General features: G+C 38.3%; 3 protein-coding genes across 4 annotated transcripts; 2 read left to right on the top strand and 1 right to left on the bottom strand.

Moving 5' to 3' along the window:
- The first annotated feature begins 231 nt into the window (after positions 1-231).
- On the top strand, positions 232-3,189 carry fth1a (ferritin, heavy polypeptide 1a). Its single transcript, XM_032510045.1, has 5 exons — positions 232-512; positions 1,161-1,266; positions 1,481-1,627; positions 1,922-2,047; positions 2,706-3,189. The coding sequence occupies exons 2-5, from the start codon at positions 1,165-1,167 to the stop codon at positions 2,862-2,864; spliced, it is 534 nt and encodes a 177-aa protein (XP_032365936.1). The 5' UTR covers positions 232-512; positions 1,161-1,164; the 3' UTR covers positions 2,865-3,189.
- A 1,855-nt stretch (positions 3,190-5,044) lies between these two features.
- On the bottom strand, positions 5,045-7,163 carry mcee (methylmalonyl CoA epimerase). The gene is made up of 3 exons (XM_032510075.1): positions 6,932-7,163; positions 6,015-6,355; positions 5,045-5,404 (listed from the first exon to the last, which is right to left on the bottom strand). The coding sequence occupies exons 1-3, from the start codon at positions 6,957-6,959 to the stop codon at positions 5,252-5,254; spliced, it is 522 nt and encodes a 173-aa protein (XP_032365966.1). The 5' UTR covers positions 6,960-7,163; the 3' UTR covers positions 5,045-5,251.
- mphosph10 (M-phase phosphoprotein 10 (U3 small nucleolar ribonucleoprotein)) lies at positions 6,885-12,772 on the top strand. Of its 2 annotated transcripts, XM_032508921.1 has the most exons (12): positions 6,904-7,135; positions 8,257-8,539; positions 8,573-8,935; positions 9,018-9,187; positions 9,271-9,427; positions 10,026-10,167; positions 10,340-10,407; positions 10,505-10,642; positions 10,739-10,846; positions 11,233-11,340; positions 11,429-11,659; positions 12,484-12,772. In XM_032508921.1, exons 1-12 carry the CDS (start codon positions 7,050-7,052, stop codon positions 12,631-12,633), a joined length of 2,004 nt encoding a protein of 667 aa, XP_032364812.1. In that variant the 5' UTR covers positions 6,904-7,049; the 3' UTR covers positions 12,634-12,772. The 2 variants fall into 2 exon arrangements, with proteins under 2 accessions (XP_032364748.1, XP_032364812.1); XM_032508857.1 differs by having other exon boundaries at positions 6,885-7,135; positions 8,257-8,935.
- The last annotated feature ends 341 nt before the right edge of the window (positions 12,773-13,113 follow it).

The raw sequence follows: 13,113 nt of genomic DNA on the forward strand, positions 1-13,113 counted from the left end.
CTCAAAGTCTCCGAGTTTTTTTTCTTCTTTTTTGGTCATACCCATAAACTGTATATTTATTAATATTAACGGTCTATGGTCATACCCATAGACTGTATATTTATTAATATTAACGGTCTATGGTCATACCCATAGACTGTATATTTATTAATATTAACGGTCTATGTACATACCCCTTCCTCTTCCTCGTAGTGACGTCACATTCTGTTTATTAGCCGAGGTACAGGCCGAAACTCGCAGTCATTTCTTGTTAGCGGACAGTGAAGGTTACCTGCTTCAACAGTGCTTGAACGGCAACCTTTCAACTGTCTTCAAAGACCTACAAACCGCTTTGATAACTCAGACCACCATCGACAACAATCTGATCAAATTTGAATTACCTTAAAACATCAGCTAGCCAAGTTATCCTGAACACGTTTATCTAGCTAGCTAGCTAACGTTAACTGTTTTGCTAACAAACCACTCGGACAGCTTTTCGACGTCTCCACAAGAAGACCTGCCACTAAGATTCGGTAAGAGTTCATCTCTACGTTTTAAGTACACTCGTACTTCTATTTGTTTGTCACTCTGGAACCTACACCGACGACTATTGTTAATATTGGCCTATGTTCAGCAGAGTAGAGTAACCTTAGTAACGATAACGTAACTGCTGCGGTTGTTTATCTCGTGCCGCCCGCCGCTGTGGCCTTGGCGCAGTTGACTCGCAACCCTTTGTGTAATATTTTACACTGGATTTGTTCAAGGAACTGTATATTTAAACAGTGGTGCATGGCAAGTCGTTTTGACATGTAATAGCTAGACTGGGTATTAATTACATTATGGGCATTTGGATATCTAACATGTAATTAGTGTGGCTCGGTTACATGTTAAAACGGCTTGCCATGGTCGTGATACAGAGCTATCCTGAATTCGTATTTACATGTGATTTTTGTTACAACTGTAACATATTAAAGCTGGTAAAACCAAAACTAACTGTAATTTTAATTTGATTTTTCTGTCAATTCTTAGCTTTTACTTCAGTGACAAGATTCTGCCTCAGATTTGACAAATTTGAGTTGTATAATTTTTTTTCTATACAGTTTGTCTAGTAAGGTGTGTGTGGTTTTTTTGTTGTTTTATTTTTTATTTTTTTTTATTTTTTGGTCGCTGCTGTGTTTCAGAACCATGAGTTCCCAGGTGAGACAGAACTTCCACCAGGACTGCGAGGCAGCAATCAACAGGCAGATCAACCTGGAGCTGTATGCTTCCTACGTCTACCTGTCTATGGTGAGAATCCAATAAATAGTTAGAGAAAAGTGTGAACAATGAAGAATGGGAACACCCAGGGTGGAACGGCATAAGGGGAACTGTTTGTACCTGTTATTTTAGAGAAGTAATTCCATTTCAAAGCCACGGTCAGAGTAGTCGTTATGCAATAAATAGTTGAGACGTGATTGAGCTTTTATCTCAACACCAAAATTTCCTTCTTTCCTCCCCGCAGGCATACTACTTTGACCGGGATGACCAGGCATTGCACAACTTTGCCAAGTTTTTCCGCGGTCAGTCACACGAGGAACGCGAACATGCTGAGAAGCTGATGAAACTGCAGAACCAGAGGGGTGGAAGGATCTTCTTACAAGATGTCAAGGTATGACCTTCAGTTTGATCAAATGTTTTTTTTGAATAAATTGGTTTAATATGCGTTTAACTAAAGCAATGGGTATGATATTTTCAGTTCTGGACTATTGTGTAGCGTGTTTAGGTGGGGCCACAAAGAGAGGGTGTGAGTGTGCTGCATTGCTTATCTTTTACTGACACACAAACACGACCTGTTAAACTGCAAACCCCCCCGCCCCCCTCCAACTGTCTGGGTTGGGTCGTTGGCCTCCTAACTCTCATTAATAAGTGTCTCACTGATTTCCTGACCTGCTTTGTATTTCAGAAGCCAGAGAGGGATGAGTGGGCCAGTGGAGTTGAAGCTCTTGAATGTGCCCTGCAGCTTGAGAAGAGTGTGAACCAGTCACTGTTGGACCTGCACAAGCTCTGCTCTGACCACAATGACCCACATGTGAGTGACGGTTGCAAAGCACTGTAACATTTGAGAGACCACCAATCAGAAAAAATTCCAAAATTAAAATGGCTTGAAGTATTTTAATGAAGAAATTGGCAGATCCAGCTATCCATTCAGTTAGCTCTTGCATATCTATTCCGCAGTATTGGCCTGTCATATAATTAAAAAAAGAAATACTCAGTTTCAAGCACTGAAGACATACACATTGGTTGGACCCTCTGCACTCAAGAAACTGAGATAGATGAAAACAGCTGCAAATTTTGCTGCTTTCCTTTACTATTTTTTGCAAGGTGCAAAAACGCCTGTCAGCCTTTGATGTGGCCTGTATGGGATTTACAAAGTAAATCAGAGTTGTTTTAAAGCAAATGTACAGTTTGCTGACTTTACTTTTTTAAATCAATATACAGTACATGTTTTGAAATCCGCTGGATTTGACATAGCTATAACTCAACGGTTTCAAAATTACACTGATCATACTATCAGAAAAGAATAATCACAAGTGTCAATTCAAATTTGTATGTGACCTTTGCTTATTTTAATTTCAAAATATTTTACCAGGTAAATTTAAAACAAAGACCATGCCTTATTGGGCATTCTTTGTGATATTCAGCGATTGTGTTTCAGCTCTCTAATTCAATTAAACTCTTTCTTTTAGTTGTGTGATTTCATCGAGACACACTATCTGGATGAGCAGGTGAAGTCCATCAAAGAACTGGGAGACTGGGTGACCAACCTGCGCCGCATGGGAGCTCCTCAGAACGGCATGGCAGAGTACCTGTTTGACAAACACACCCTGGGCAAAGAAAGCAGCTAAATCCTTCCGCATCACTTTCTGCAATAGCTTTCCATATATGAATATGTATATTGGTATCTTGCTTTCACATGTTTTCCACATATGAAGACATCTGCACCTGCTTGTCGTTTAAACATCATATCATGTTGCTATTGCTGATCCCTCACTTTAGTTACTTCACCCATCCCCAGTTCCCAGAGCTGTGCGCTTTTACCTTCAAAGCCCACGTTTCTATATTCCACTTCTCTATTTGCTGTCAGCGATGCTTAAGTCATTACTATGTATTTGCTGTTTTATGCCAGTGGCTGTTAATCAAACTAAATAAAACGAACCCTCTGGATTCTGATTTGTCTCTATTTTATTTTTTCTGTCCTAATGTTAACCAAAGACCATTTGAATAGTTTGTCGAGCTCTGTATCTGGAAAAACCACAACTCCCTCAGTGGCACATGGGTAGTAGGTATTATCTATTTCACTTCCATTACCAGAGAAAACAGAACTAGGCAGTCACAGCTGACACCTTTTGTAAGTAGGATTTTACTCAAGTCAGCAAAGTTAAACTCCTATTGCAGTGTCTGCTTTTTATCTTTTCAAATTACATGTTAAAGCTTTGGCTATTGGTATTGTATTTAAACTGGACAGCCAACATTTTGGTAGTCGAATGAGAGTCCAGAGACTGGTAATCGAGAAAATAATCACAATGTTTATATGACTGTGAAGAACATAATTACAGTTTTTCCTCAAAGCCTGTGGTCCCTAGAAAATATACACCAAAAATAAATGTAGCTTGACGTGAAACTAATTCATGGCATTAGTAAATTGTCACTTGTCTCTTTTGTGCCCAGTATTTCAAAAGTCTGGTTCCAAAAACTAGTTTTAAAAGTTAGTTTGTTTGGATCATCTCTAGGGCTAATTTAATCAGGGGATTTCCAACACAACATTTTACAGGAAGTATAAATGAAATGTTTGTGGGTAGGCCTGCGTCACCATCACAAGATCATTAGTAATCAGGTGTGTTTACTTACAGGGATACAGACTGTTGGTACTAGAGTCACTCCTAGTGGTTTAGAGGAAAGATTTTAAATAATTCATAATTAATCAAATTTAGTAAAGGAGAAAAATTTATTTTCACTAGTTTGACTGCATGCCAAGAAAATATCTGATTTTGAATCTTTGGTCAACTTCACTGTTCTGCACTCTTAACTACTATAGTAGAAGTACTGATTTAACTTCTTTACTCAAGTAAAAGTAACAAAGTACAGGCTTGGAAATTTACTTAAAGTATAAAAAGTTGCCTTGCAAATGACAACCACTTTTTATGCAAAGCTACCTGGACCACACACGTTACTGAGTACATGCTGAGAAAACTTTAGTGGACATGGAAAAAAGTTTCTTTATGTGCCATTGGCTACATTTTAAATGGATGTCTGCCAATATGCCTGAAACATCACATACATGATTGTGACAGACACTGGGACTCAAGGTTAAAAAGATTCTGACTGAGTAGAAAGATATGAATTCAATTATGACTATGAGAATTCACAGATCCAGTTTCTGTTTTAATCTTCCCCTTAACATTTAAAGGAATTTACATGTATGTGTGTGTGCTCAAATACGGCTTTTAGAAAGAAAATAAAGGCTAAAATATGAATTACTAAACAGAGAAACTCCCCATTCTTGATGCCTATCTCAAACACCTCTCAGATAAGGCCGAGGATGATTGGGAATGTCTTGCTGCTTGTCTGCCGAATCTCTGTTTTCTTCATATTTAATGATGTCGCCGTCCGCTGTGTGCTAACGTTAGCACCATCAAGCCGCAATGATTCTGTCAAGTCTTGTAGTGGTGCGTCAAGTGCAACGTATATTCCCATCCCTTTAGATTAAATTCAGTATTGATTACGTGAAAAACAATAACTGTAACTCCACTGAAATGATTGGAAACTAAAGTAACAAGCCAATTTTATAAAATGTAAGGAGTGGAAAGTACAGATATTCGTTTTTAAAATGTAAGAAGTAAAAGTAAAAAGTCGGCACAAAAACAAGTAGTAAAGGAAAGTAAAAATATCTGAAAAATCTAATTGAGTACAGTATTTGTACTTAGAAACTTCCCATCTCTGGTTGTATGTAGTCATCCTACTTTTTGTTGAAGTGTAGTGGGGGGGAAGACAAGTCATTCTGCTGACTCAAATGCAAATGGACATGCATTGAACACCACACAATTTATTCCCAAATCAACAGGGAAGTCAAGAAGGGACCTGGAAGAACAACTTTGAGGCACGTTTCTGAAATGAGAAGATCACAATCTAAGTGCTAAAGAATATTACAAAATCAACATTTGTTGTCAAACTGACTGTGGAATATACAAATGTGAATTAACAATTAAGAACAATCCTTGTCAGACTGACATGTTTATGCTTCTTCAAGCTCCACCAGCACACCGTCACAGTCTTTAGGATGGAGAAACATCACTGGTTTCCCATGAGCACCTATCCGGGGCTCTGCTGACAGAGTTCTGATGTTCTTTGCTTTCAGGTCTGCTATTGCAGAGTTAATGTTGTCTACCTGCAACCAAGAGGAGAACTGTAAATTCATTTTCTAACTTTGGTTAGTCTGATACAATATCATACTAATCTTTACTGCACAGTAAAGAAATGGAGTGCAGAAAATGTAATGTTTTTGCTGTATTGGTGTCCAAAGGATAACAGAGGACTGAGTAGTTTCAGATAAGGTATAAAATGTGGACAACTTATGTAATATTGTTTCTAATACCAGTTGACTACTGCTTGAACTCAATTAATAAACAACTTTTGGTTCTTACACCTTCAGACAAAATTCAAACTATCACAGTGAGAAAAGCACAAGTGAAAATAATAAAATTAGTGATAGCTAAATTCTATTTAACTACTTTTGTGTCAGGGCCCTGGTATTGTTCGTGCTTTTGCACTTACAGGGGTACCTTGTACGGCAGCCTCGGCCATTCAATTCAATTGAATTGAATTGTTCACATTTTATTTCAAATTAAAAGTGGAAAAAGTTCTGACATGATTTATCTTTGTCTAATTTTTTACATCACAAAAACCTGACATTTTAACAGTGGTGTGTAGACTTTTTATATCCACTGTAAGCGACAATTAAGTGTAATCCCTACGACATGCTATCAATTCTGTCTCACCTCAATACAAATGTGGTGCATTCCTCCAGACTTGTTCTTCTGTAAGAAGCCAGCGATCGGGCTCTTCTCCCCCAGAGGATGGAGCAGCTCCAGCTTAGTGTTGCCGAGCTCAACAAACACCGTGTAGACGCCGTGCTCGGGCAGGGGCACCTTGTCACTCACTGTGGCCCCCAGCACATCCCGATATAGAGCTGTGGCCTTCTCCATGTCGGGGACAGCGATGGCAATGTGGTTTAGCCTCCCCAGCTTCCACAGTGATCCAGGAATGCCCTGATGGAGAGGTGATGTCGTTGAATGTGCCCTCATGAGTGTGAGATGAGAACATCTGGAAAGACCTGCCACTGAATAAACAGGTTAAAATATAGTGAGATTAGTTGTAAGAACATTAGTTCTAAAACTGAAGGCTTATTGCACACTGTAGTGACAGTATATGCAATGTATTATGTACCAGCTGGTTTAACAAGTTCAACTGCTGTATGTTGTCAACAGAGTGAACCCAAAACATGTTTTGTTATGGCTGACCACTCCATCAAGTGGAAATATCGTAGCTGTATTTTTGTGCATCAATTTACACACATTTCCCCAAATTCAACTTGACATTTGGTATATTTGGAATCTTCACTATATTTCAAAATAAAAGTCTGTCGGTTTGATCAAGGTCTGGCTGCCTGCCTAGCATGCGTTTAATTAATCAAGTAAGGTTTATGCAAAAGCTAGTATAAGCCATTCCTCCTAGCCGAAACCAACCCATGACCCTAACATACATCGTGTTAAACTTGGACAGTAACTTAGTGTAACGCAGCTAATGTTCAACAACGCTGCAGTCGCGTTTAAGGTTATACAATGAAGAAATCGAGGACGACCATACTGATATAAGCATGCGTTTGGTAGTTAAATAATTGTTGACGCAAACCAACCTGCAACCTTCAGCACGGCGGACGCCATGTTTGTATCTCGGAACCAAACAGCAGTGGAAGAGTTTGTCGGCGAGCGTATTTACCTGCGACATAGGCGGTCACACATGTGAGAGAAAAGATGGCTAGTGGAGCTGTGTGGAGCGTGCTGGAGGAGTGTTTAAAGAAAATAAATGTCAACACAGCACACCCAGAGAACTTTCTTAGGCAAGTGTTTGCTGTCTGTATGTTTGTGTTGTTGAAAAAGCTGATAAATGTTGTTTGCGCATGTTTGAAGAGACGAGTTAGAACTAGCTAACCTGGAGCTAAAGCTAACTGCATGCACTTCTAGCGTCAGCACCGTGTTTCCTGGAGGGTATTTATTGTTTACCAAATTGCCTTTTTAACTTACATGGTATGAGGACTGCATGTCTTTAGACTGATGACTTGTGTGGAAACCAAATTCACCGGTGTATTCTTTTTCTGGGCCTAGATGTAGTGGTCCAAGCAGTCAAAACACAATGACAACACAAAAGTTGGGTTTATTTTTCAATTTTAGTTATTGGGCCCTTAAACGAAGTTATCAAATCAGAACTCCACTGAAAAAGACAACATGTTAACTCAAATATATCCCCCACAGTCACAGAAATCTCAACTATCCTGCATCTACACTTCCTTCCTTGAGCTCTTTTAGTTTACTACATTTTAAACATGTTTGACATAAGGGGACAGCTGGCCCCTGATATATTAACAGTTGTGAAATAGTGGAAAAAAACAAGTAAAATATAATCAAATGCAGCACGTTATGGGAAGATGTGATTGTGATATTGCAAGACAATCATCTCCTGTGGTAGTGTAACCAAAGAAGAACACAACCTAAATATCAAAATTCTTTTAAGATGAATGAGTTGAGGAGTCATATTTTTTATTTATTTATAAACATTTGATGTTTATTGAGTTTCACAAACCTTACAGATAACTTAACATAACATAACAGCGTAATGTAGGGTGAGACACACTGCAAAATGCATGTGTGCCTTAACTCAAAGACATTTAAATAAGCAAAACAGAACTGCCAAAAAGCAAAACAGTTTTGGAAGTTAAAATGTTCTCTGTATAAATTGGTAGTAAGACACTCATTCACACATCTGTGTGTCCATTGTTCTTAATGCTTAATATGGGTTAAATGCAGATATTGAATTTTACTACATTGTACTCTATGTATGTGATGAATAATAATGTTTCTTCTTCTTCTCATCTTGTCTCAGGGTGACAAATACAAATAATAAACACCATCTTACTTTCAATAATACGCCATGCTGATGTACTGTATGTTTTCACCTTTTTAGCCGTCAAGATGGAGTGGCAGCAGACTTTACCTCTCTCACCAAGACCCTGTATGACCTCCACAAAGCTGAGGAGCCTGCAGATTCTAAAGGCAGCCCATTGGCTCAACTGGTGGTGGAAAACTTTGATGAAGAGCAGATCTGGCAGGAGCTGGAGCTGCAGAACAACGCCGTACTAGAACACTTTAAAAATGTAGCTGATGAGGCTCTGTCAGATGAGATGTTAACAGTGCTGGTGGAGGAGAAAGAAGTTGAGACTGACGATGCAGAAGAAGAAGAAGAAGAAGAAGAAGGAGGAGGAGGAGAAGAAGAAGAAGAGGAGGAGGAGGAACTATCTAGACAGTCTAAGAAAATGGCTTTGGAGGCTGAGGATGGGGCAGAGGATTACACAGAAGAGGACTCTGATTTAGATTTTGATGTTGATGCTCTGGAAAAGCGAGAGAAACAGAAGAAGGAGATTGGAAGGAAATGCTCCAAAACAAAGGTGGTTCCCTCTGAGGTTGATGATACGTTCTTCAAACTGTCAGAGATGGAGTCATTTCTTGATGATATGGACAAGCGAGAAGGAAAGGAAGATGAGAACGAAGACGAGCTAGATTATTTTCAGGACATGCCCTCTGATGAGGACGACGATCTTGACTTAGATCAAGTACTTTCTACCAAAAAACAAAAGAAAAACACAGTATGTGTTGTATCACTTATTCTCACTTATTTTATTGTGTTATAATGGTATAAAATGTATTGATTAGTGTTTAAATTGACAGGTAAAGAGCTCCAGGAACCTAAAGTACAAGGACTTCTTTGATGCTGTGGACAGTGAACCAGCTAAAGCAGATGATGAGGATGACAGCATGGATGAAAGCCAGGAAGAAGGTGATGAAGAAATAGATGGCGAGGAAGATGATTATGATGGTGAAGAGGAAGGCAGCGATGAGTAAGTGTGATTTTTATTTATTGTGAATCATTATGTGTGGGAGAAGCATGTGTGGTTGATTCCAGCATATTTGTGTTTGCCAGGGATGAAAAGACCAAAGCATCTTCTAAGAAAGTTACCTTTAATCTCTCTGGGGACGAGGACAGTGAGGGAGAGGACATGGAAGACATTTTTGGAGGAAAAACCCCAAGCTCAGCAAAGTCTAAATCAAAGTCATCATTTGAGAAACGCCAAGAAAAGGTAATCAGGTTTCAAAGGTTTCTATTCTGATTTGCCAGTCTGTGTGGCTTAAATGTAGCACCAGAGTCATAATTAGTTGTTTTAGACCATAAAGTTATTAATGCAACAGTGCTGCTTGTAGGGCTGGGCATTGTGCCAAACATGATATCAGTATATCAATACTATAACAATATTTTATTCTTCTGATTGAGGAATATCCAATTTTTTTTGTACACTTTTTCTGTGTAACAATTAGGCCAAACGTCCTTAATGCACCAGTGTTTAATTTGGTCTTACTAAATAAAATGCTAAATGAGTGCTTCAATCAGGAAATATTTAATTACAAAAGTAACCATGACGCTTATTCAGACATGAGGCCAACATGTTAACTTACCACAAGATTAATGTGACGGGCTACATGTCTGAAGGAGCCTGAGAATCCTTTAAACCCATGGATCTGTTCTTCAAAGTGGACTTCCTGGTTTATGTTTCATTTCTTACCGGTACCTGAGGCAACGAGCTCCTATCAATGCAACCCCTTGTGTTGTTTTAGCGAAGGGCTGATTTTGGTCTGAATGCTCGCCAATGATGTTTTTTAAAAAAAAAAATCTATCCTAAGATGTCGGAGAAGATCGACGAGTTGGAGAAAGCAGCTCTCGCAGAAAAGCCCTGGCAGTTGTCCGGAGAGGTGACGGCACAGACCCGTCCAGAGAACAGCATGCTGGAGGAACATGTGGAGTTTGAGCAGACATCCAGGATGGGTGAGTGACTTTGTGTGTTGCATTCTCATGTTGGCAGCTGACTGTATGTTATTTTGGATTTATACATATCGCTACACCGGCCTTATGTTTGTTATTTAATTAAGGTTATTAAAAGGGCTTTTCTCTGTGCTATTTTAAATCAGATAACAATAATTTATTTTTGCTGTTTTAGCCCCTAGTATCACAGAGGAAACCACGCTACAGCTTGAAGACATCATCAAACAAAGAATTAAAGACCAGGTTAGTCACAGTAACTTATCTTTATATTGTATGAAAAAAAAGAAGCTTTTTCTCTTGTTGCTTATAACCCAGTATTTTTGACTTGTGATTTTGTAAGGCGTTTGATGATGTGGTCCGCAAGGAGAAACCCAAAGAGGAGGTGTTTGAGTACAAGAAGAGGCTAACGTTGGACCATGAGAAAAGCAAACAGAGTCTAGCAGAAGTCTATGAGCAGGAATACCTCAAGCAGAATCAGGTTTGTCTTTTACATTTATCTTATTTTTATTGCTACATCAATGTATATGAACCTGTACTGCATCATTCCTTTTTGTATTTATTTTCTAAAATTCAGCAAAAGACAGAGGAGGAGAACCCATCCCATGTAGAAATTCAGAAGCTTATGGACACACTCTTCCTCAAGTTGGATGCTCTCTCCAACTTCCACTTCACACCTAAACCAGTAAGTTTTACCCCCTGACATCACTAACATGCCAAATATGCTGACAAATTATTGAGGGTGACTGCATCTGAAACATGTAGAAGTTAGTGTCAACACTCAACAGAAATCACAGGCTTATTTAGCAAAAACGTATTGTGTAGGATTTTTACTCTAGGTCTAAGTCTGGTTAGTGATATATTCAATTTAATGTGTGATTCTTAATGCATTAGATGTTTTGAGACATACGTAAACATATATCACTGCCATCCCCTCAAAAAACATCTCTGTAAATGAAGCCAATGCTTAAAGTAGAACAGAAATACATTAAGGCAATTAAATAGTTCAACAGATCTTTGAGAAAAGCTGCAGTTATTGAAATACTCATTTATGTTGCCCTTTGTCCACAGCCTGTTCCCGAGGTCAAAGTGGTGTCGAACCTGCCAACCATCACAATGGAGGAGGTGGCTCCAGTCAGCGCTAGTGATGCCATGCTGCTTGCACCAGAAGAAGTCAAGGTTTGTCATCTATCCATTTTCAAATATTTATTTATATCTTGGTACATTTAGTTAACGTGTGTCTAACAATGATCTTCTCTAACCAAAGGAGAAGAACAAAGCAGGAGATGTTCTGGGTGATACTGAGAAGACGTCAACAGACAAGAAGCGTGACAGGCGCCACAAGAAGATGGTGAAGCGTCTAAAGATCAAGGAGAAAGAAAAGAGACAGAAACTCAAAGAGGCCAGTAAAACTGGCGAGAACAAAAAGCCATCAAAGGCTGATGTCACAGAAAACCTGAAAAAACTCACAAAAGGAGGCAAAGCCACGATATTGAAGGTGAGTGTTTTCGCTCATGTTCTTAAACGCATTGTTTAGGACGGTATATATTCAGTGTCTGTATTTGTCACACACCTTAGAGTAGAAAATTAGCCTGCTAAAAATATGTATATTTTATAACTTCTACTATTTTATAATTTGTATAATTTTTTTATATATTCAAAGTCAATCTCAAGGTGGATATGTCATATGAACAACCTTACTGCATTTCCATTTTATGCCACTTTATACTCTATACTTTTCAACATTTCAGAAGAAATATTGTACTTTTTACTCCACCTCATGTGAAAGCCATAGTCACTAGCTACTTTATTGATGAACATTTTACACACAGAACTTATGAACACTAAAAAATATGATGCACGCACACATCAAACTACTCAAAAGTATATAAATTAAAATTGGCTGCCTCTAGACGAGCTACAAAATTAAAATCTTGTTTACACTTTCAAACATCTGTAATAGTTATCACATGACATGACATTTAGTAGTATATCACTAAGGCCTCCTGCAGACTGCCTGTGTCGGCCCTCCTCCGTGACTACCTTGTAATAGAAGCTATTTATCTGTATAACAATATTTGAACTTTTAAAACTTTGCTAAAATACTTTGTAAATGGTGGACTTTACATGTTATAGAGTACTCATACATTGTAGTGTTGGTACGTGGTTACTTATGTGTTGGTAGCATGTATCTGCTTCTACTACCCAGGCATGTCTCACCTTCTAATGCTAAAATAACTATTACATTGATTCTTAGATAATAAATTAAACTATGTAGGTTCCTGAGATGATCCAACTAACACAGTGTTCCTCTCTTCTCAGGACGAAGGGAAGGACAAGGCTCTGCGGTCCTCTCAAGCCTTCTTCTCTGAACTGCAGGACCAGGTTAAAAGTCAGATCAAAAGTGCGAAGGACCAGTCTTCAAAGAAGAAGAAACACAAAGAGATTTCTGTCAGCAAACTCAAGTTATAACAACTGTGATGGTTTGCTGTGGAAGATCGTTTTTATTGTATAGATTCTTTTTTATTAGGAAAAAAGGCTGCAATATATTAAATCTCGAAATGCCCTGTTAAATGTTTCCATTTTCCTTAAAATAAATTAAATGCCCAGATGTATTTGTTAAGCAGTGGGTAGAGCATTTTCAACTAATAATAAATGTTTCGCATGAAAATATTAGAGCACTTTCCTTTGTGAAATTGTGTGTGCGTGCATGTGACTATAAATTATAGCCACAGAACTTCAAAGCTACTGAAATACTAAGTTGTGTGAAATCAAGGTGTATGAGCAATAATCTTGCCTTGATAAGATAGTCAGTTAAATGTATCAGGTACACAAATTAATTATACAAGTAGAATGAAAAGTGCACATTGTGAAGAATGGTTTCTTTCAATGTGTAACATCAACTAACTACAAGTAATGGAAGAGTATTGAGATACATACTTTACAAAGGGA

Source organism: Etheostoma spectabile, chromosome 1 (genome assembly GCF_008692095.1).
Source record: "Etheostoma spectabile isolate EspeVRDwgs_2016 chromosome 1, UIUC_Espe_1.0, whole genome shotgun sequence".
NCBI classification, from domain to species: domain Eukaryota; kingdom Metazoa; phylum Chordata; class Actinopteri; order Perciformes; family Percidae; genus Etheostoma; species Etheostoma spectabile.

Excerpts from the sequence above, each read along its gene's own strand:
- mphosph10 (XM_032508857.1), top strand. The coding sequence starts at position 7,050 with ATGGCTAGTGGAGCTGTGTGGAGCGTGCTGGAGGAGTGTTTAAAGAAA. Across the intron at positions 8,936-9,017 it reads AAAAACAAAAGAAAAACACA|GTAAAGAGCTCCAGGAACCT; the intron begins GTATGTGTTGTA and ends TTAAATTGACAG. Across the intron at positions 10,643-10,738 it reads AATACCTCAAGCAGAATCAG|CAAAAGACAGAGGAGGAGAA; the intron begins GTTTGTCTTTTA and ends TCTAAAATTCAG.
- mcee (XM_032510075.1), bottom strand. The coding sequence starts at position 6,959 with ATGGCGTCCGCCGTGCTGAAGGTTGCAG. Across the intron at positions 6,356-6,931 it reads CGCCGTGCTGAAGGTTGCAG|TGGCAGGTCTTTCCAGATGT; the intron begins GTTGGTTTGCGT and ends CTGTTTATTCAG. Across the intron at positions 5,405-6,014 it reads TGCACCACATTTGTATTGAG|GTAGACAACATTAACTCTGC; the intron begins GTGAGACAGAAT and ends TCTTGGTTGCAG.
- fth1a (XM_032510045.1), top strand. The coding sequence starts at position 1,165 with ATGAGTTCCCAGGTGAGACAGAACTTCCACCAGGACTGCGAGGCAGCA. Across the intron at positions 1,628-1,921 it reads TCTTCTTACAAGATGTCAAG|AAGCCAGAGAGGGATGAGTG; the intron begins GTATGACCTTCA and ends TTTGTATTTCAG. Across the intron at positions 2,048-2,705 it reads CTGACCACAATGACCCACAT|TTGTGTGATTTCATCGAGAC; the intron begins GTGAGTGACGGT and ends TCTTTCTTTTAG.